The sequence below is a fragment of the Eretmochelys imbricata genome, chromosome 11, assembly GCF_965152235.1.
Source record: "Eretmochelys imbricata isolate rEreImb1 chromosome 11, rEreImb1.hap1, whole genome shotgun sequence".
Classification (NCBI taxonomy): Eukaryota; Metazoa; Chordata; order Testudines; family Cheloniidae; genus Eretmochelys; species Eretmochelys imbricata.
In genome coordinates this window covers 10,463,329-10,486,890 of record NC_135582.1, presented here as the reverse complement: position 1 = coordinate 10,486,890, position 23,562 = coordinate 10,463,329, and the positions used below count along the sequence as shown (strand labels likewise).

The 23,562-nt window shown below is 46.7% G+C and overlaps 1 protein-coding gene across 2 annotated transcripts in view; it reads left to right on the top strand.

Moving 5' to 3' along the window:
• The window catches only part of SEMA5B (semaphorin 5B), a 173,812-nt gene that overhangs the window by 135,139 nt on the left and 15,111 nt on the right, over nt 1-23,562 (top strand). Inside the window, exons 13-20 of one of the 2 annotated variants that reach the window (XM_077829927.1) lie at nt 1,726-1,869; nt 4,660-4,807; nt 6,253-6,478; nt 7,216-7,434; nt 9,699-9,773; nt 10,750-10,899; nt 11,680-11,724; nt 19,067-19,272. In XM_077829927.1, coding sequence (XP_077686053.1) covers nt 1,726-1,869; nt 4,660-4,807; nt 6,253-6,478; nt 7,216-7,434; nt 9,699-9,773; nt 10,750-10,899; nt 11,680-11,724; nt 19,067-19,272 — 1,213 coding nt within the window. Of the gene's footprint in view, nt 1-1,725; nt 1,870-4,659; nt 4,808-6,252; nt 6,479-7,215; nt 7,435-9,602; nt 9,774-10,749; nt 10,900-11,679; nt 11,725-19,066; nt 19,273-23,562 lie in introns of both variants that reach the window. The other variant, XM_077829925.1, reaches the window with a different exon arrangement.

Here is a 23,562-nt window from a genome sequence, read left to right as displayed (position 1 = left end):
GAGAAAGCAGGATGTTTAAAGATGAGTTTTATTAGAAAACAGGAGTTGGAAATCTGAAAATGGAAACTTTTTGTTGCCATTAAGAATCCTTTCTACTTGGAATACAAATCACCTGATGGCAGGAAGTGTTATTTTTATGAGGAATGTTTTTTGTATATATTTATTTTTCTTTTCCTGCTACAACAGCAACAAAAATCCTCCTTGTAGTGTTTTTCCCTTTTAAGATTTTGCATAAAACCTCTCCTCCTGGAGTGAGGACTGGCAGGTGAGAGGTGGGTTAAAACATGGAAGAGTAAGATTTTCATATAAAAGGATCTCTCGTTCCTTCACCTGTGTGGGGAGGAGGGGATATCCAGCACTGTTCTGAAGTCAGACTGCTCAGAGAAGGCACGAGCTGATAACGAACACAAAAAACATTCAGGGGAACTTGGGTTTTAACTTTCATCCTGTACCACGATTGGTGCCAGGCTAAAACGCACTTGTTGCCAGCAGTGTTATTAGTTCAGTAAAGGTTTTGAAAAGTAACATCTGTTTTCCACCTCAGCTTTCGAGCATGGCTGTAACAGGAGAGCACCTGAGTCGTTGCTTTAGCAGACATTAGAAAGTGGCATTTTTTACAAAATGAGATTGCTGGACTAGAAACAGTAGCACATTGAGATGAGGTCTTCAGGCAGAGAGATAGTTGCCTATCTGGTGGCACAGTCTGAGATGAGAATCTGCGGCGCATGAAAAACCGTAATCTAATTCTTCTGTCCCCTGGTCCTATTGAGATTTGTGATCGAGTAGTACTGCCAACCCCTGTCGGACATCAGGCCCCCAAAATTGTGAGATTGGCTTAAAAATCATGAGAGATTTTTTTTTTAATGTAATAAATGTTGGGGGTTTTAATTTGCCTTCTGGTTTCTGCACATCTAGGGTGACACTAAGGTCAGATTTTTCAGACTTTTCTCTGCAACCATGAAAGCTAGATGATACTAATTTTTTTTTAACTGAAAGCTGAGATTAAAAGCAGGATTCCAGGAGCTGGAGCTTTAAGAAAAACACCAAAATATCACAAGATTCATGATAAAATCCTGAGATAGCAACACTAGTTATAGCAAATCTGTAGTGTCAGTGTGCCCTCAATGGAGAGGGGTAGTTTTCCCAACACCTGGGCATTGGCAGAGCTGGTTTTGCTGACCCACCACACCTGAATCCCATTCAGTGGGAGGACCAGTTCATGCAACGGGGTTGGGTTTTAACATGCAAATTTTTGGGTCTGCTGTTGTGTGAGCACATTGGCTAGAGAGGGAAGGTAAAGAGATATTGGAGGGGGTTAGTCAATGAAACTTATAGAGGAATGGGATTGAAGGGAAAGGGAAATCATCATCCAGTAACACCACAGAAAACTCAGAGAATCCTCGGGTGGGGCTTTCAAATTGCTCAGCATTGGCTTAACTCTGCTGTGTTTGAAGTCAGCGGGAGCTTTGCCATCAACTCCAATGGGAGTGGAGTTAGGCCAAGGCTGAGTGCTTCTGAAAATCCCAGTCCTAACTTGGGGTCTATCGCTTGGGTCTGGCTGAAATAAAGTGAGCCTTTTTAGAACAGTGTATCCCAGTGATTTAGTGGGGCTGCCCCTTAAGAACTTTACAGCCTAAGACTTTGAGTATAGCACAAAACTGGAAGAATTGTAATTAACCCAAATAGCCTGTTTTCTCATCTGCCCCCTCCCTTTGTCTCTGTCAGAAATGGAGCTTGGACACCCTGGTCCACCTGGGCCCAATGCAGCACCTCCTGTGGGATTGGCTTTCAGGTCCGTCAGAGATCGTGCAGCAACCCTGCTCCGCGGTATGGGGGCAGGGTCTGTGTTGGACAGAGCAGAGAAGAGAGGTAAGAGGCATTCCCAGCCCAGACACTAGACGGTCTTTCATCCAGGGCAGTGCATTCACTTTCGAGGCTATAAATATGTACCAGCGGGAAGGATGGGTCTTAAGTTAACGTAGATGAAAGACAAAGAGCTAGTGTTAATGCAGTGTTAGGGCTTACCAGTCAAGCACATAGAAGTGAGGGAATTTCAGAGTTAAAATGCATTAGTTCGCCCACATTGACCATGCTCTATATTGTAACAAACCTGTGACATCTAAGGCCTTGTCTACACTAGTGTGGTGGGTCGACTTAAGTTATGCTACTCCACCTAAATAAATAACATAGCTTAGGTCGACTTAACGCAGTGTCTTCACTGTGCTGTGTCAACGGGAGACATCTCCCACTGACTTACCTTACTCTTCTTGGGGAGCTGGAGTACTGGAGTCAACCGGAGAGCGCACAGCTGTGGATTTAGCGGGTCTTCACTAGATCTGCTAAATAGACACCTGCTGCATCGATTGCAGCAGCGTTGATCTCCCCGGTAGTGAAGACAAGCCCTAAGACTTCACAGTTACCACCGTGCTGCATGCTGTGGTTTCTCAGTAGTATCAGGGATAGAACTGAGATCTTCTTACCCCCAACACAGATGATCCTATCTCGTGTGCTAAAAGAGAATCTCTGTTAGCAGATACTCAGTTGGGCAGTTCTGATTCCACCCACTAGAGGGCAGTGGTGTACATACATTCTAGTCAGTGCACACATCAGTTGCACCTTAATTACAACTCCAGTTCACTCCAGTGTTAGGTCAGTGTTAATGGTAATTATGCGCGAAAAAGAAAGAACCCAGCTTGACTTTCAGATCTCAGATTGAGTTTGCAGGGTTCGGCATGGGAAAAATCTGTTTTTACTTGAAAACTGAGGAAATTTGATCTGGAATTCTTGAAAGACAATAAATTTGGAATGCACAATACGTCTTCCACAGAGTCACTTCTCAGAGTCCAACCACTCTTTAAGCAAATGCTTTAAAGTATCCCCATGTGGTTTCTAGCTTTGACATTTCATTAAAGGCCACTTCTACTTGGCAGCAGATTTTTGCTGGTCTCTTGAGTAGTGACTTAAGACAGGTTTCTCTGTGTTTTTCACTGTGCAAAGGGTAATTCATTTCCACTTTCTTGACTCTGGACGTCTCTGTTTGGCTTGATTTGTGGCCATTCAAAAGGAACTTTAAAGACTGCATGGCAGTCAGTTGTGGTCTAAGTTTAAAGACTGGAGTGATTAAAATTCAGATGGAGTTTGATTCAAAAGCTGAACAAAAATGATGTTCCCTTTTTAAAAGGAAACCTGAAACAACATTAATCTGCTATTAGGTACAGCCCAACTTCAAACACTAGTTACCTGTGTTCAGAACATCAATAAGGGCGAGATTTTTGAAAGACCAGCTTGTCATGGTGTTGCCAGGTGTCCAGTTTTCGACCGGAATGCAGTGCTGACGGGGCCGCTAAAAGTCCAGTTGTTGGCGGAACGGGGCTAAGGCAGGCTCCTTGCTTGCCCTGGTTCCGCACAACTCTCGGAAGCGGGCAGCATGTCCAGCTCCTAGGTGCAGGGTGGCCACAGGGGCTCCATGTGCTGCCCCTGCCCCAAACACCGGCTCTGCAACTCCCCATTGGCCAGGAACCGCAGCCAATGGGAGCTGCAGGGGCAACGCCTGCAGGTGTGGGCAGCGTTCAGAGCCCCCTGGCCCCTCTGCCTAGGAGCCGGACATGCTGGCCGCTTCCGAGAACTGGGCGGAGCCAGGACAGGCAGGGAGCCTGCCTTAGCCCTGTTGTGCCACTGATCGGGAGCTGCCTGAGGCAAGCACTGCCCAGCTGGAGCCCGCACCCTGAACCCCCTCCTGCACCCGAGCCCCCTGCCCAAGGTCAGAACCCCCTCCTGCATCCTAACTCCCTCCCAGAACCTGTACCCCTAACCCCAACCCCCTGCTCCAGCTCTGAGCCCCCTCCCGCACCCCATACCCCCTCACCCCCGGCCCCACCCCAGAGTCCACACCCCCAGCCAGCGCCATCATCCCGGCCCACATCCCTACCCCCTGCCCCAGCCCTGAGCCTGCTCCCACACCCTGAGCCCCTCATTTCTGGCCCCAGCCAGAGCCCTCACCCTCTCCTACACTCGGTGAAAGTGAGTGAGGGTGGGGGGGAGGCGGGGATGGAGTGAATGGGGGTGGGGCCTCAGAAGGGGTGGGGAAGGGGTGAGGCCTCGGAGAAGGGGCATGGCAGGAGCATGGCAAGGGGGTTCAGTTTTGTGCGATTAGAAAGTTGGCAACCCTAGTTTGCCAAGGGCTCAGCACCTGTAACTGGGGACAGATTGAACAGCTCCACTCCCATTTAGGCAACTAAAATGAGGGCCAGATTTCCAAAATGCTCAGCACCCAGCTCAGCATCCGTTGTGACACATGTGGGTTGGGGGCATGGCTTTTTTGGAAATCTATCTGAGTGATTTTGCTATCCAAATGAGATCTGAACTCTTTTGAAAATATGCCCCTGACTGTGGGTTCTGAGCTTGTTGGCAAATCTCCCCCTAATTGGTTAACTACTTTGGGTTAAGTGCAAAGGGTGAAATTCACTCCTGTGCGGCGTGCCAGCAAAGCCCACACTTCCCTTAAATTTGACTTTGGTGGCACATGAATGTCACCCAAAACGTATGTAATGGCTGTGATCTTGCTTTGGGGGTGCCATTTAAAGCCCATATTCCTCTGTCCTTTGGATGCCTCTAGAAGTGACAGGGATTCTCTGATGTGCTTCGCCCACGCTCTTTCAGATTCTGCAATGAGAACAGTCCATGCCCATTACCAATATTTTGGTCTTCATGGGGCCCCTGGAATAAATGTAGTGCGAATTGTGGTGGAGGGATACATTCCAGGCAGAGGTCCTGTGAGAATGGCAACACCTGTCTGGGCTGCGCTGTGGTATGTATTATTTACTGACATTGCATTCAGCCTACAGGAATCTCGTGCGTTTATTTTTTCATTTTTTGTGCTAGTAAAAAATGCCAGGAGCAACTTCTCCTGCTAGGGAAGGTGCTGGGGAAAATGGTAGGTCGTGGAGTCATGCTATATTGGGAGTTAGCCAAAGCTAATGGAACTTGATGTGGGGGGGGAGGGAGGGAGGGGTGTCTTTACACTGACTTCAGCTGGCTTTTGATCAGGCCTTTTGCCCTCATTAGTCTGGGAAAGTGAGAGCATTCCAGCAGTTTTTTTCTTTTACATCTCACTCTCGTGGAGGATCCTCCTGCAGTTAGCGGGAGCCTTGCACATACTGCAGAAATGGGTCTCGCACTTATTTGACAATGGAAGGTTTATCTAATCAGCCTGCTGGTGATACACTGGTTAACATTTCCATTGTATTTCTACACAGTTTGTCAGCTTATGGGTGCATTGTATTTTTAATGAGTTGGTTTTAGTAAGGTTTTTCTTTATGAAGGGTTTTTCTCGGTGTAAGCAGATTTGATCAGGGATCTCTGATTTTGTTCACAAGCCATTTGGCATCTACTCTAGAGTCATATAAAGTCTTGAAGCAGGAATATTCTTATCCCCTGCCAGAAGGAATTCCCTTATTCTTTTTTAAAAACAGGAACTCGGTGTTATTCATTGGAATTCATCCTGTAACATGGTGGTGATGGGGTTATCAGAATCCAGGACCACCTTGCTATCCGCCGATACAGAACTTCTACAAATGTCAGTAGGAACTCGGATCTAGACTGAAGACCTATATGGCCCATTGCCTTCACCATGTATGCAGAAACCCAAATTAAAAGACAGGTTTTCTAAAAGCCTCTTTAGAAGTAAACGGCTAGTGCCACAATTGGAATATAAAGTGCTGGAGAATGGGCTAATGTTTTTACTTCAGTGATGGGCCATGCACTTCCGTAGACTTAACTTTCAGGATCGTCCCACTGCTCTTCACAGCCAGAGATTTACTATTGTTATAATTTATTTCATTTATTACTTGCATTATGGCCACTCCAAAAATGTGTTAGGCACTGACCGAATGTGTGTAAAGACCTGTTCCCTGCTCCAAAGAGCTTGCAAACTGCAAAGAAACAAAAACAAAGGAAGGTCACAAGCCAGTGGGTGAAATTCATCCCGTGCCAAGGACCTGTATGAGGCCTCTGCACCAGTTAGCTCCCAGTTAATCCCTCTGGATCATGCTGTCCTTCTGCATGGGGATGAATTGTATCTGGAGCAATCAGGGTGATGCAGGTGCATGCCTTCTTAGATCCACTTGTTTTCGTGCTGATTTCTTGAGTGTAAAGGAGTTCCTTCCTCTTAGCTGTGCTGCAGACATGTTATAGTTATTAAGTTCATCCATAAGCACGTTGGGAGTAACGAGAAATGGTTTTCCTGGTTGGTAGGAATACAAGACCTGCAATCCAGAGGGCTGCCCAGAGGTGCGCAGAAACACGCCCTGGACCCCCTGGATGCCCGTGAACCTCACCCAGAATGGAGCCCGCCAAGAGCAGCGCTTCCGCTACACCTGCCGCGCCCAGCTGGCTGATCCTCACGAGCTGCAGTTTGGGAGGAAGAAGACGGAGAGTCGGTTCTGCCCCAATGACGGCTCGGCGGTTTGTGATACCGACTGTACGTCCCGCCGGCTCGCCCAGAGCCCTAAGCCAGGCTCACCTTTGCATCCTTTGTGGTGGTGAAAGGGGGATGCAGACATGAATAAACGTGGACCTGTGCTCTGACACCACCACATACTGCAGGGATGGCAAGAATCTCTAGACCCGACTGTCCCTGACCATGCAGGGAGGCTGCAAGGAGCAATTGTTCCCCTGCACTCAAGGCGACACAGTCTTTTAATCCTTGTGCTTATGGGAATGTAGGGACTGCTTCCTCCTATGCCCGCAGGGGGCTGAGATGCTGCAGGTGGGGGCATGGCCTCACCCATTCTCTCTAGTGGGGAGGGCCATCCTGAGGTGTGGCATGTACGCTCCCACTGCGTGCTCCGGAGGTTCAAGGGGAAAGCAGAAATCCTCCTGGCGCTGCCTGTGGGGTCAAGACCCTCTGTGTTGCCCCCTAGCACAGGTCAGTGAATTTCAGGCCCGGTCTGGCCCTAGTCAGTTTGTTGCCCGTGTGATATTGTTTTTCACTTCGTTCGGTTTGCACAGGGAAACCAGATTGCTCCCTTTCACTTCCCTTTCAGTTTCACTCCGGAGCAGTTGAGCCATGCTGTTGGCACTGGGTTTCCAGCACTGCAGGGGGATGCAGTTTCCCCAGAATTCCTCCCCAGATCCTGAATATGGAATGAGTTTGTTTCCATGACAAAGCCCTGCCTGAAAATTAACACTTCTGTGTCTTGTTTGTGCTTCTTGAAGCTCTAGTTGACGACCTTCTAAAGACTGGTAAAACCTCTGCACGGATTATCAATGGGGGCTGGTCCTTTTGGGGGGCCTGGTCATCGTGTTCCAGGGACTGTGAATTGGGATTTCGGATCCGGAAGAGAACATGCACAAACCCAGAGCCTAAAAATGGCGGCCTGCCCTGCGTGGGGTCAGCAATGGAATACCAAGATTGTAACCCACATCCCTGCCCAGGTAAAAATAATTTCTTTCCTCCACAAAATTATGTGCTCTTCTCATGAAGACTCAATAGTTCTAAATGTCTGTTTGTAACGTACATCACTTTTTTTAAAGTATTTTAAATAAGCTTTGGGCAGCCTGATACATGCACACTTCAGTGCTATGCCCTATACCCTCTGTCGCCCCTAGAGGGTGACATACCAACATGCTCTAGAGGCGGCACTGTAGCTTACTTTCCATGCACACTTGAGCAGACATAGTGCTCCATCCAGCAGAGGGCAGTGTGGTGCCCTTACCCCTGGTGAGAGAACAACAAATGTGGATTACTACTGTGTAGAGATGCTTGTTGTGGCAAATTTTTTGTGTGAACACTTGTTTCTTCTCACTTCCCGCCTCTCCCGCATATGTAATGCGGATCTCCTCCCAACATCAATTAGCATTTCCTGCATGGCCAGCAGGGAGTATTCGTGCCAGGTTACCTGTTTTTTGAGTTAGTCCTCATGTTTTTGTTGCACTTCTGGTCCAGAATAGTTCTAATAGTGAAGGCCCTACTTGAATTGCAGGATGATTGTCAAAAAATTGCACTGCGTTGAGGACAAGCCATGGAGAATCGTATCAAAGTAATAATGGGTCTTATGATTTGTGGTAATAAGGTCCATTATTCCTTTTCTGTGATTTTCTGCTGTCGGCACCCCAGGGCTGAGAGCAGCAGACCTGGACTAAGAGCCGGGGCTCCCACTGTCAGCCACCGGGGCGGATGAGGCTCCCACTGGGGAAGCCTAATATTGTGGGATCCGCAATTCCCGCAGTATTGCGAATTAGGTAGGGCCTTACTCATAGTCCATGGGCTCCCCCCACTCCGCTCCTCTTCACCCTGTAGAAACAATTTCAGCAGTCACCTCACCACTGAACAGTAACGATATTTAGCCACTTCCTGTGAAGCACTTTATGCCTTAGTTGTGAAATTGCTACAACTGCTAAGTACCATTATGAGCAGTATCACGTATTATATTTCTTATATTTTAAAATCTCAAAGGCCAAGCTAAATGGTGTTGCCCATTTTGGCTGGACATATTCCTAGAGGTTTCATCACATGTCAATAATCTTTAATTAAAGATTAATCTTTAATTCCTGGAGACTCCCGGACAGTCCTGGAGAGTTGGCAACCCTAAAGCTAAAGCTGCCATTTTTAGACAGGAGAGATGTGTACTGAGCACAATGAGAGTGACAAAATTTGAGCCTGTAAAATGTGGCCTGTAAAAATTAAAAATTTGAGCTCTGCAAATACGGTTTTTACTATTATTTTGGCACATCCTAGTGGCTTTTCACTAATGGTTGTGTCCTTTTGTGCACCCTGCACAGATTTTCTTTTTTCCTTTTTGTCTGATTTATTGCACAGTGTTTTGAGTGCATGGTTCCTATATCGGTTTATCTCTGCCTCCTTTCTCAGCGTGTATAGCTATGCCGGTATATGTTGCACTGAATCACATTTGAAGGAATGGAACATGGAAATGAGAAAAACAGGGGAGAGTGTCTGGGAGCCCGGACTCATGGGTTCATTCTCTGCTTTGCCATTGCCTGGCTGCGTGACCTCGGGTCAAGTAACTTCTCTCCGCTTCAGTTCTCCAGTCTGTAAAAGGGGTTGATATACACATCTCACAACGGTGTGCTAAGACTTGCTGTTAGTAAAGCACTTTGAAATCATCAAAAGAAAGATGCTACGCAAACTCAAAGACTAATTATTGCATTAAAAATGTTCGGGTTGTAGCAGCTATTTGTTTCCAAGAAATGTAGGTAGTTCACCCTCCTTGTGGGTGAAGTGGGCCTTGTAAGGAAATAGGTAAATAATAGATTATGAACGTGTATGAACAAAGAAACATGAAAAATAATTGTTTCCTTTAGAGCACTCTTAAGATACAGGGTTTCCTCTGGCTGAATAACCAATATGTTTGATTCAGCATCTATGGAGTACAACATGTTTAACCTCATTGTTGGTTTAAGTTGTCCATTGTCTGGCACAGACATTCAACCAGGAAATCTCTATTCCTAGTGGCACAGAAAGAGCTTGTTAGGTTGGGCTGGGCTGCCTAGGAGGTCGAGACTCAAATGGTCCCACAAGCTTGATCAGAGAAAGAGAAATAAAAGCCAGTGTGTGTCTCTGTTTTATTTCTTATGATCCTCAGTAAAAGGTTCATGGTCTTGCTGGACCCCTTGGTCTCAGTGTTCAGCAACCTGTGGGGGAGGACACTACCAGCGTACCCGCACCTGTACCAACCCAGCGCCGTCCAGCGGAGAGGATATCTGCATTGGCCTGCACACCGAGGAGGCGCTCTGCAACACACACTCCTGCAAAGGTAGCAGATTATTTTCTCCTGTTCAAGTTGGGTGAGGGAGGGTGGAAACAAACCCCAGCAGCAAATGAATATTAAAAAAAAAACAGAAGCAAGAAACACAAGCTGTAAAACAAATGTTTGCCTGCCTTTTCCGTAAGCATATATTGAACCATGTAAAAGAAGGCACCCTATTCTTAAAACTAATGGCATCACCTTCCTCTTAACTTGTTCACTAGAGCATGGCCTGGTATTCTAGAGCCAGCCAGCCTGCCAAAATCTTGTTGATAGCTGATCCATTTAAAATAATTGAAAAAGCAGATTGGTTTTGAGCGGAGACGCGCGCAAGACAAGCCAAAGGCGTCTCCGAAGTAGCAGCCTGTGCAGTTGACAAGGGATTTTCCTTCCCTGTGTTGCGCTACACAGAATGGGTGGGGAGCTCACATCACAACTTGACGGGTGGTTGGGAAAAGGGTGCAGAGGTGGTTTGAAGCCACTTTTGTGCTCCCCTGATCCTGGGTTGGCTGCATGCTGGGCTGGTGGCCAGTAGGACATTAGAGCAGCCCTCAGGCTGACTAAGTTATGCCCCCATGAGGGCATTATGGCAACTAGAACAAAACCCCAGCCAGCTCCTGTGCCGCTACAGGAAGAGGGCTGATCTAGGAGCCTTTATGCCCACTCTAAGCCCCATGAGGATCCCCCTAGTCTGGGTTTTCCTTCTGGGGCTGGTTAAGTCAGCCTTCAGGCTGCTTTGCACTGAAGCTTTGGTTGCACAGTGGTAATGTTGATTATATTGAGGGAGTTCAATCCAGTCCCCTGAAGGCTCCCTGTTGTAGGTCGTACCAGAGATGGGCCTACACCAGAATTAGGATTCAGACACCCCCAAACACTGGGGAAGTTGGGATCGTATGGGTGTGTCGTCGTTGTGTCGTGTACCCCCCCCCCGCCCCGGTAGCCTTGTGTGCACATTATTCCTGATTTCAGACTGGTTGGATTTAAGGTGGGTGGTCGGACTGGTCAGAGTGGAGCCTGTGCAACGAAGACGGGATCCAGTATCGCAGCCGTTATTGCGAGATGCACAGTCCAGAGTCATCCCAGTGCGTCGGAAACAGCACACAGTACCAAGACTGCCTGTACAATGAGATTCCCGGTAGGTGCGGCATAGCCCCACAGGGCCAGGAAAGCAGGTTTCGCTCAGGAGGAATGACAGTCAGTCAACATATGCTGCAGTGTCCAGAGCTGCCTAAGGGGTTTGGATGCCCATTAGAAATAATGGCAATGGCATATCACACACCTGCAGACCTCTTTGAAAAACCCCTCTGTAACGTACAGTGCATGAAATGGATGTGGCAGCTCAGCTCTCCCATGAGGCAATACTGTTTACAGCTACAATAAATTAAGTGAGCTGCTTAATTTGAATTGGGGCTGTTAAACCCTGCAGGGTGCAGTGCATGAAGCGTTAATTAAATGAACCCCTGGTGTTTGTGTGAATGTTGGCGACTGGAGTTTTGTTCATTCAGACACCCCAGGGGAAACATCCCACAAGGGCAAGGCGTCTGGGCTTATAGGGCTGATGTGGGGAAGGGAGAGGGGCCATTGACGGCTCTTCGGGTGTAGTTTTGCTGACAGGTTGAGGTTCATGAACACCTGGAACCTCAGGTTTTGTGTCAGTTGAATTTGAGTCCCCTGTGCAAATATTTAGCAGTTTTAGACTGAAGAACCCCTTCTAATTATTGTTTTCTGTGCTGCACCTTTGTGTCCTTGTGGTTTATACAGTTTTTGTTACATTTTGCTCCGTGTTGTCAGCCAGTCTCTCCACTTAGGCCCGCAGCTTACTGTGGAATGCACAACCAACTTCTGCAAGGAGCAAAGGGGGTATTTGCAACTGAGGCAAAATGACAACTTTCCCCAATGCTTTCTCTTTGTTTAGTGATCCTGCCGGCCTCAAGCATTGATGAGAGCACAAACTGTGGAGGTAGAGTACAGCTAACTATATATCTTATTTTTATCTTAATGTGGCTTTACCTTTCTGGGCAGCATCAACCAAACCATTAATCTACCCAATTCGCATCCTGCTGATAGCCCTAATTCCCGTGGAGTCTCGTTGTCTGAGTCACATTGGAAGAATGCATTGCTCTGTCCAGCTGTCAGTTCCAAGACTCTTACTTATTTCTGAATTTGGGTTGGGTCCTCAGAGTCATTAATTAGCAGGGAGCACATGCCTGTCTTGTTGTGCCCACTTGTAAATGGTCCAAGAGAAATTAAGAGAGATTCCTCTATGACATTCCAGCTATCTGGAGGGAGGTATCCTTCAGACAGCTATGAAAATTTCAATGAGTAGAACATCCCAGACTGTACCTTTGCAGTATAATGAGGTTTGAGAGACAAGGTGGATTAGATCAGAGTGGACCATCATCCTCCCAAGCATTCCCTTCCATTCATGATCTTGTTTATCTCCCAAGCAGCTGCATCTTCATTATGTGTAGAACTTGGAAGGTCCAATCAATAACTTCACCTCTCTACTGCCCTGTTAGTTCTAGATTGATAAGGTCTTCTGAAGACTTCCAAGATTTCTGTGACTTGCCCTTACTGCTCCCTACAATGCTGCTGGGGACACGGATTACTGATTTTCCTGTACATTTTAAAACCGTACCAGAGGAGTGTCACACTGGGGTTCTGGTAGATTTCCACGGATGGTGAACACAAAGTTCTTGTGAAATACAAATCACCAGTTGTGCCTGTAAGTGCTCAAGATGAAGCGCAGCTTCTGGCCCATGCAGAGCAGCTCTCCCTTCAAAGGGATGACAAAAAAGACAAATAAAACATCAGTATTTTGATATGGAGCTTCTTGGTTTGTGGCTGCAGGGCAGTCAGTGGAATTATGACTTCAGTACCAATTATATAAAGATTGTCTTTCTGCATCACTTATTCCTGCCCAAATAATGCAAGGTATCTGCTCCTATTCCAGGGCTCCTGATTATCCTTGCACTCCAGAATTATGCATTCCTATTGACAATTTGAACTGTCTTCTTTTTCCATTGATATTTTATTTGCAGTTACAATTTATATTTTACCCTGGCTAATATTATTTATGACTTAGCATCTTACAATATCTGGCAAAGAAGCTAATCAATAGAAGCTCCTTGTGCTGCATCTTGAAGAGAAAACCAACATTTAAAAAGTGATGAACCAGGAAGGCAGAAGTGGATTTTTAGGAGGGAACTGCCCTGATGGAAAAGTCCTATAAAATTTAATAGGAAATTATAGTCTTTCTGTAGACTTTTTGGACCAACCTATAAAATATAATAAAAATTATATGCCTGCTATGGAATTTTATACAATTTTTAAAAAGTAAACCATAGATTCTTCGAGTGCTTGCTCGTGTCGATTCCATTCTCGGTGTGTGCGTGTCCATGTGCACAGTCATCGGAGATTTTTGCCTTACTGGTATCTGTAGGGTCGGCTGTGGTGACCTGTTGAGCGCCGCGCTCATACGTTGGTATATTAGGTGCCGCTGGCCCTACCCCTCTCAGTTCCTTCTTCCCACCCGTGATGGTTGGTCATAGCGCCTCATCTTGCATTGCAAGAGCGTTAGCGGTTCTTAACAGCCCATTGTTATTCATAGTTCTTAGGTACCTAGCCAATTTAAGTAAGTGTTTGTTGTTTAGTAGTTAGAGTCCTGGCTGGGCCTTCGCCCCAGAGTGGGGCATGCCCCATTCCCCAGGCTTCAAGCCATGTTCGTCATGCAACAGGCCCATGCCTATCAGTGACCCTATTCAACGTCTGTTTGAAGTGCTGTTTGAAGTGCTTGGGTTAATCCCATATAAAGGACAAGTGCAGGATTTGCAAAAACTTTCGCCCCAGAGCCCAGAAGGAGAGGAAATCTGCCTGAGAGCCCTATTGATGGAGACTGTGCTTTGCCCAGTGTCAGAGCCCTCATGACCAGACTCAACTCCCAGCACCTTGGCATCAGTGCAGAGCGCCCCCCGGCACCAGGATCCTCCCAGCACCATTCCCCCTTGCCGGTGCCCAAGAAGCGGCACAGGAAAAAAAGCTCCCCGGCACCAACCAAGAAGGGGAAGGGGACTCTGGGCAAAGGGTCTCGTTTAGGCCACGTACCCGCTCCAGAGCTACAGGGGAGTACTGCTATGGTTGGACCCCCCCTAGCCCAGCCAGGGATGTGACTCCGACTCCCAGGAGCGGTAAGGGATCCTGGCTCCTATGGGGACCTTCGTCACCCGAGATGGCCCAGACAGCCAAAAACCTGGTGGGCCTGTCAGCACCACAGATATTGCACCGGACATGGCTAAGGCCCTGCAATCTAAGGGCAAGCAAGCCATGGGACCTCCCCAAAGGGCAGGGGAGCGCCATCAGTCCCCGAATCACAGGCATTCGTCCCCATCCCCACGGCCTAGGAACCCGGTCCCACAACCTTGGTCACCAGCTAGAAGGCCCAGCTTCCCGGCACCGCGCTCTCCTTCCACAAGGCATTGAATGCCGGAATTGAGGCACCGGGATCCCGGTACTGGCCAGTCTCCTGCTTAAGATCACCTTGGCGCAGGTCCCTATAGCTTAGGTGGTCTCCTAGACGTCGGTCACCATCGCGGCACCAATCTTCGCTGCCATGGTACCACTCGAGGGACAGGCGGCAATCCTTGCTCCCTAGACACCAGTCTCCAACAAGGGTTAGTCGGCAGATGCTGGCCTCCACAGCATCAACATGATCACGGGAAGGGGACTGGTCTGAGTCGGAGACAGGGTTCAGCCCATCGCCAAAGGGGTCCGAATCCCTGTCGGCCCACAAGACCAGCACTGCAGGTTGGCAGCAGGGCCAGTGACCTGCCCAATGGCTGTGTTGGAACCCTTGGGGAGTACCGGTGATGCCAGGTCCATGCTCCCACCACTCCTCCCTGGCCATCTTGGAAAAGACCCCGGCACTGCCAGCACCAGGTTCAGATCATGATGTGGAGTCCATCATGGGGCAGCACAACAGGGGCCACCGCCCAAGGAGCCATCCTCACGAAGGGAAAGGAAACCTGCCCCTCCCCCTGCAATGCCCTCGTCATCTTCGTTGCCAGATGAAGCGGTGGCGGGGCCCTCTCAGACTGGCAGTCCCCCCAACGACTTTAAGGAACACCAGGCTCTCCTTAAAAGGGTGGCTATTAACTTAAGCCTCGAAATTGAGGAGTTGGCGGAGCAGTCAGATGATCTCTTCAACGTCATGTCATCTCCTAGCCCGGGCCACATCACGTTGCGTGTCCGTCCAGGGGTTCTAAACACGGTGGCAGACCCCATCTTCGATTCCGCCCACGTCCAAAAGGGCAGAAAAGAAGTATTATGTCCCCGCAAAGGTGTCTGAATATCTCCATACACACCCACCAGCGGGGTCACTGGTTTTGTCCGCAGGTAACAAGAGGGACAGGCGGGGATAGGTGAGCGGCTCACCAAAAAATAAAGATGCCAAACAACTGGACCTCTTTGGCAGAAAGATTTATTCTACAGCCAGTCTACCGTTTTGGGGGTCCAACCACCAAGCCTTGTCGGGCAGATACAGTTGTAATTTATGGGACTCCCTTGGCAAGTTCAGGGAGGCCCTTCCACAGGACCTGGCCCACGAGTTTTCCACGATCCTGGAGGAGGGCAAAGCAATGGCAAAGGACACCTTGCAGATGGCCTGGGATGCTACAGACTTGGCCACCAGAGTGGTGACCTCGCCAGTTACCGTGAGGCACAGCTCTTGGCTACAATCTTTGGGGTTATCCTAAGAGATGCAGACCACTATCCAGGGCCTCCCATTTGAGGGCACGGGGCTCTTTTCTGAGCTCACGGATGCAAGGCTGCATGGCCTTAAAGACTCCCAGGTCACCCAGCAATTGCTAGGTCTCTACACTCCACAGCAGGCCAGAAAGCACTTCTGGCCTCCTCCTCCATCTCTTCCTCGTAGGTCCTGAGGGTCTTCCTGGCAGGGTTTCCTACAGGAGAAAGGACAAACAAAAGGGTTTAAGCAATGTGGATGAACGGGAGTGTTCGGCCGGTGTCCAACAGGTCCTGCGGGGCAGCAGAAAACCCTCTACCAGAGCGACCTACCTGGCCAAATGGAAATGGTTTACATGCTGAACTTTGGACAAAGGTATTCGACCTTAGCGGGCCTCACTGTAGTTAATCCTGGATTACCTCCTGCATCTTAAACTCCAGGGTTTGTCCCTTTCATCTGCTAAGGTCCACTTGGCCGCTATTTCAGCCTTCCATCCTCCGCTCGAGGGCAGGTCAGTTTTCGCCCAAGACATGACAGCCAGATTCCTCAGGGGCCTAGAACGCCTCCGCCCTCACGTCAGGAACCCTGTGCCTCTATGGGACCAGAATCTTGGGCTGTCGCGGCTCATGAGGCCTCCCTTCAAGCCTCTGGCTTCCTGCTCTCCCCTTCTCCTTTCCTGGAAGGTTGCATTCCTGGTTGCAATAACATTTGCCCGCTGGGTCTCTGAGATTAGGGTGCTCGCTTGTGAGGCGCCCAACACGGTGTTTTACGAGGACATGGTCCAGCTGTGGCTACGCACTGCTTTCCTGCTTAAGGTGGTCTCACAGTTCAATAGGAGTCAGGAGATATTCTTACCTATCTTCTTCCCTAAACCCCATAAGTCAGAGGAGGGGTGCAGGTTGCATTCTCTGGATGTTAGAAGGGCGTTAGCCTTCTACATTGAGGGGACCAAGCCTTTTCGTAAGTTGACGCAGTTGTTTGTCGCGGTGGCCGACAGGATGAAAGGTCATCCATTGTCAGCTCAGAGAATCTCGTTCTGGATCGCTGCCTGTATCCGCTGCTGCTACGACCAGGCCTACGTGCCTCCTCCAGCAATTTTAATAGCCCATTCAACCAGGGCGCAAGCCTCTTTGGCAGCTTTCCTAGCCCAAGTGCCGATCCAGGATATTTGCCAGGCTGCCACCTGGTTCTCCGTCCACACATTTACATCACATTACGCGCTTACCCAGCAGGCCCGAGATGATGCTGGCTTTGGTAGAGCAGTAATGCAAGCTGCATGACCGTGAACTCCAAGCCCACCTCCATGGATACTTCTTGTGAGTCAACAGAAGCAAGTACTCGAAGAAGAAAAAATGGTTACCTACCTTTCATAACTGTTGTTCTTCGAGATGTGTTGTTCATGTCCATTCCATTGCCCGCTCTCCAACTCCTTTGTCAGAGTTGCTGTCAAGAAGGAACTGAGAGGGTGTAGGGCCGGCGGTGCCTAATATACCGATGCATGAGTGCAGCACTCAAGCGGGTGCCACAGCCAACCCTACAGATACCGCTAAGGCAAAAATCTCTGACAACTGTGCACTTGGGCGTGTCCACACCTAGCATGGAAAGGACATGAGCAACACATCTCAAAGAACAACAGTTAAGAAAGGTAGGTAACCATTTTTTATGGGTCTACTCAATTCTGTATGTTCCTTCATGTAATTATGATAGAACCCTATCAAACTCTCTATTACATTCTATTTCTATAGGGGTTTTTTAAAATGAAGATTAGAGCAAAACAGTAAAATTAGTGGGTGAAATTCTCTATTTGAAAAGCATGTCAACCGAAAAGTAAAATGTCACCAACCTCTGGCAGGCAGAAAGAGGCATATCTGTATCATGGGCAGACCAAGAATAAGCATCAGTTTAGCGCTGCTTGCCAGGCAGTCACTTCTGCCACACCCAGCAAAGTTGAGACTGCGGCCTCTGCAGATGAATTCTTCGGCTTTCCTGGGCTACCTAAAGATTCTGATAGCTAGACTCTGAACATAGTGGCTGCACTCAGCAGTGAGCATGTTGATGTTCAGTAGTGCAGTGGTTCCTCTCAACTTGTGTAGCAGACCAAAGTCGGTAGAAATGTACATTTGGGCTAACACTGCTGGTTCTCAAATAGCTCCACTCTTCCGACCAGAAAGCAGCACCCTCTGATTGAAGATGGACACTAAACAGGGTCACATCTGGGTGCTGCGCAAGACTCTTCCAGTCCCCACTCCTACATCTGCTAGTGCTGGTTGTGCCATGGACTCCGGTCAGGGCTGTTCCTCTTGTGTAAGGTGGAGAGCTGTTGGCCATTGGTTATACCCTGACCATATAAAGGCTCTCTGGGGTGAAGCAGGAATGAAAAATGTAAGAAGGATGACTCTCTCCTAGCATTTATTTGACTTCCTCCATTCACCTCTCTCAGCTACCTCCCAGTGCCTGTGGTTTCGCCTGCCGACAGATATGCATCTCCTTCCAGCAGAGAACGTGCTGTACTGGAAGTGTTTGAAACCTCAGGTTAAGAGCTCTGCTCTTTGACATCCTTTTACTATAGCTGCCTCACCAGGGTCTGCCTGGGATTCTGTCTGGGCAGCTCATGGAGAAGTTTGATCAAAGAATATTTCAGACCATTTCCTTGGTATTTTGTTTTCTCCCCACTGCCCATTTTGTTTCCTTCTCATTTTCCCCATTTCCCGGGACCCTCCTGTGCACCCACCAGCACACTCTTTAGTGTTGCTAGTACACCGCATCGATAGTGAGGGGAGACTAATCGTCAATAAACAAGATGGCTGAGCACACTTAGGGTATGTGGACACTGCAAAAAGCCCTGGAGCTGCGAGTCTCAGCCTGGATCAACTGACTCAGGCCTGTGGGGCTCAAACTTCAGGGCTAAAAAGTGAAGTGTAGAGGTTTCCGGCGGGGTGGGTGGTGGGTCTCAGAGCAGGAACCTCTATACTGCTATTCTTTAGCCCCATAGTAGGAGCCCCACATGGCTGAGTCATTTGGCCCAGGCTCTGAGACTTGCTTCCATGGGTTTTTTGTTTGCATTGTCAATGTATCCGTGGGGATTACATAAAGGAGGAATGTGTCATGCTGCTTCCCCACATACACCTCCCCCACTGAATATTTTTGGGTCGCCAACAAAGAGGGCTTTTATTTTCCATTCGAGAAACACTGAGTTTTTGTAGCCCCCCATTTCCATGACATGCCCGTGCTTTGCAAGCCATGAACATGTATTGTCTGTATGCCTCATTTCTGTTGCTGTCAGCTTAACAGAATGTTTAGTTTCAATATCAATAGAGGGAGAGAGAATGGGGAGACAGTGAAAGAACTTTGAGAAAACAATGTATGGACCCATTAAACTCAGCAAGACAGAGCTGTGGGGGGGGGGGGGACTGATTTGTATGTTCGAACATGAAATACTGGCTTCAGCAGCTTATCACCACTGAATTCAAGATGTTGTAGCTCTGACTTGTATCTGTGCTCTTGTCCCGAGAGGAAGAAGGCTGTTTTTTGAAAGGAGCATCACTTGTTGTTTTGCTTGCAGGGTTTAGTCTCATCCATTTGATTGCCACCGGGGTCTCCTGCTTCTTTGGTTCCAGTCTCCTAACGTTTGTGATCTATGTGTACTGTCAGCGCTGTCAGCGGCAGTCCCAGGAATCGACTATTATCCACCCAACCACTCCCAACCATCTCCATTACAAAGGCAACACAACCCCCAAGAATGAAAAGTACACGCCCATGGAATTCAAGGTAGGGTACTTTACCAGAAACACCCCTGGCAAATTGATAACAGCTGCCTACATATATATTTATGCTATGGTCTTAATTATGAGTGTGTGTGTGTGTGTGTGTGCACTAACGTGATACATATATAAAATGTATATACGTCCATAAAAGAGTCAGAAAGGGGATAACCCGACAGCACTGTTAGGGCTTGGTAAAAAGAAATAGAAAGAATGGAAAGAAAAATGGAAATCTTAAAGAACAAATAGCTAGTAGTGATATTTAGATAAATAGGATGAGATTCTTTAAATACACAGAGGGAATGAAAAATAGGAGAGACTTGGTGAGGCCGTTCCTGGAGCAACAGAATAAGAACTAAATTCTGCCTCCCTTATTTATGGTGGGTAACACCTTATTCTGTGAGTAGCTCCATTGAAATCAATGAGGCTACTCAGTGTGTGTGAAAGGTTGGAAGAATCTGATCTTAAGGAGGTAGGAAGAAATGATAGTAGAACTCACATGCTCCCTTAGGAACTGTATTTCGTAAGGAGAGCATTAGCAATACATGCCTGGAGGAATTGCAGGAGGGTGCCGGAGACAATGTGCTGGAGAAGACTGAGAATACTGAAACAGTGGTAAACACTTATTTGAGTAAAATTGGGGTAGTAATGGATGATGTCTACCAGGAATAGATGAGATTAGCAAAAATAATGAGGAGTCCTTGTGGCACCTTAGAGACTAACACATTTATTTGGGCATAAACTTTTGTGGGTTAGAACCCACTTCATCAGATGCATGGAGTGAAAATACAGGAGCAGGTATAAATACATGAAAGGATGTGGGTTGCTTTACCAAGTGTGAGGTCAGTCTAACGAGATAAATCAATTAACAGCAGGATACCAAGGGAGGAAAAATAACTTCTGAAGTGGTAAGTGAGTGGCCCATTACAGACAGTTGACAAGAAGGTGTGAGTAACAGTAGGGAGAAATTAGTGTTGGGGAAATAAAGTTTAGGTTTTGTAATGACCCAACCACTCCCAGTCTCTATTCAGGCCTAATCTGATGGTATCCAGTTTGCAAATTAATTCCAGTTCTGCAGCTTCACGTTGAGATTAGGGATCAGACAGCTGAATGGTGACTGCTGAGGTGGCAGGAAGGGACTTTGAGTGGAGCAGGCTGTCTTGGGGCACAGGAACACAGTGGGGAGGATGGTCTGGAAGTTATAACAACAACAAACAACCCCTCCTCCCCCAGTAGTTATGTTTCACTGACATTTTGTGTATGTTGTCTGTCTGTCTTTTGCTGCTTGCCTCTTTCCTGTTTAGGCCATGATCCTGCAATAAGCTCCATGCAGGCAGACTTCTGAACCCATAGACTTTGAACTGTGCTCATTGCAGGATCGGGGCCATAGATTGTAAGCTCTTCATGGCAGGGACCATTTCTACCTAAAAGTTTTCACAGCGCCCAGCACGAGAGGACCTCACTCCTGATTGAGGCCTTTGGGTGTTAGCATGATACGAATAATAATAACAACAATGATGATAATGGGGCTAAACCAGGTAATTAGAAGACAGTGACTATTGTTCTGGTACTTCAAAGAAAAATTATAAGAGTCTGAAAACTACAGACTCATCTGGTAACTGCGGTCTTGATTGAGGTGCTGAGTACTTCCTGATGGGTGTCACGGCCTCTCCTCCGCTGTTTAGCACCTTGCAGGATTGTGAAGTTTGTAAATGCAATCGCAAAAATATGTTTCCTGGTGGCTTATGGATACAGTTGCATAGAGTTTACTAAGGGTGCAGCATAATAATGAGAGTCAGCATTCATTTGTGGACGGTAAATCATGTCACACAAATTGGATTCCTTTTTTTAAATTAAATAAATATTGATCTAGGTAGAAGGGAAGCAGCAGACAATATCTGGATTTTGAGAAAGCTCTTGACAAAGTTTCACAGGATGGATTATCCTATAAAGTCTCAGAATACAGGGTAGGTAATAAATTATGAAGATGGGTAAAGAATTGAGGCCAGATCCTGAAAGCTCCGAAACCACAGGAGTAAACCTTTCAGTTATGTGACTAGTCCTGGCACATTCTGTAGGCCTGCAGCAGTGAGTAAGGCCTGCTCGTGTGAGTAGAGTTTTGCAGAACTGCTCTCTTGGTTGATGGGCAGCATGCAGAGTGCTGGCGTGAAAGGGGTATATTCTTATTGGAAGTGGGCAAGGAACTTGCAGGGCACTATATTAATATTTTGGTAATAATGCAAATGTTGCTGTAATGTGTAAGATCATTACATTTGCAGACGCTACTAAAAAAGTGGGAGTGGCTAAGATTCAGACGGATACAGCTGATTACAGACTAATATTGATTGACTGGGCAAATGGATTATGGAATGGAATGTGTCTGTGTAAAGTTGATGCAGTTGGGTAGGAATAATACTGAAGTGAAGCATAGTTTAAAATGGCAATGGATTAGTTAATACAGTATCAGAAAAGGACCTGGGTTTTTGACAGACTGAATATCTGAATGTTTACTCTTGTGTGCAGCTACAGTAAAAGGTGATAGGATGTTGGATTCTCTGAAGTGGGGGTGTATATATTACGTAGGAATTCTTAGCATTAGTTAGACCACATTCTGGAGTGTCCAGTTTAGATTATTTTATTTGAAGGAAGGTTTAGCTAATTGGACACAGTACAAGGTAGGGCAGTGAAGGTGATTAATGGAAAGGAGGGACTTGCATATAAGTAGTTATGGACAAGATGGGGGTTGTTTAGAGACCGTTAAGAAGTGACATAACTGAAGTATGTAAATCGAAGATCATTGGACCAACAAGAACTAAGAGTTCCGGGTAAAAGGGCCTTCCTTATATATTAAGAAGAATTTAAAGTGATCTTATTTTACAGAGGGAGTGGGGAATGAGTGGTATGGACATCCAGGTGTGGTGAAGGCAAATGATTTAAATGAAATCCCTTCTCCCTAATCATCACTCCCTCTGTAAAATAGTGTCTCCTTAAAATCTGCTTGCATATAGTTCCTCTTACCTTAAACCCCTACTTCTAGTCTGTCCAAGAACCTTAGACTTACACTTCAGTTGAGTCACTTCTCACTGTTCTCTAAATAATGTAGTGTTACGGCAGTTGAAGAGAGGTTGCATGTGTGTGTGTGGAACATAAGACAAAGGGGTATTATTAGTTAGTTTTGTATTTGCGAGTAGCTGACAAACTTCAGCAGGCGTTTTGGGGGATTTTTTCATTGCTTATGTTTTGTCCCCGCCAAACTAATCTGTGGTAGATGTTTGTTTTGATGAGCGAGATTGTGCCCTGCTCTGGTTTTTAAAAAGGAGAAACTTAAAAATGTTCCTAATGGTTTTTAAGTTTAAAAATATATTAGATAGAATTATCATCAGTTAAAGAAGGGTCCATGGTCTCAGTGTGATCCTACAGAGCTCTACACAGGAACATGAACCTTGTTGTCCTTCTAAATTCACGGGGGCTAAAATTCACCTTCTTAAAAATGGAACGTGCTCTGGAATTTTGGCTTGGGCCTGTCTGTATTCTAAACATTTAAATTCCAATTGATTTTCTGGGTCAGAATAATGCACACGGACACGGTGTGTGTCTATGTGCGTGCGTATGGGTTAATAAAACCTGAGATTAAGGAAATATATGATCAGTTGGCTACTTTGCAGTAAAAGAAACCAATAATGCACATTGACTGGATGGTAACATAAACCTGAGCATATACACAGCTCTATTATATTCTCTATTATTTTGATACTACTAAGACTTCTGCAACCTTCTTTATTTTGTATTCATCTTGAAATATTTCTGTTGCCCAATCAGCAGGTGAACACAACTGAAAGTTTTTGAGAGCGTTACACTCAAATGTACAGTGCTGAATGCAGAATTGTAAATCAAGGTGAATTTTATATTAAGGTAGATTTAATGACGGCAATCTTAGCAGGTATTAGCCTTGTTGGGACACTCAAGTACAGTCACACATTAATGCAGATCATATGTAAATGCCATTGATGAAAATGACCTATTGATCATTTAGTTGATGATAACGTGCTACGATAGGGTTTTGTACAAAAATGTTTTATTTTCCTGGCTTCTTTTGAATTTCTGTCTTGCTTAGTCAGATTCTGTGGATTCTATTATTAGATATTTTAGCTGTGACATTTTAAAAGATTTCATACATATGCTTTCATCAGCAATACATAGATTTTGAGTTCTTATTCATAAATTGTAGGGAGAGACTTTTGGGGTCATCTAATAAGTAGTTCACGTTTCATTAATTAGTGAAATTCATACAGTGCTT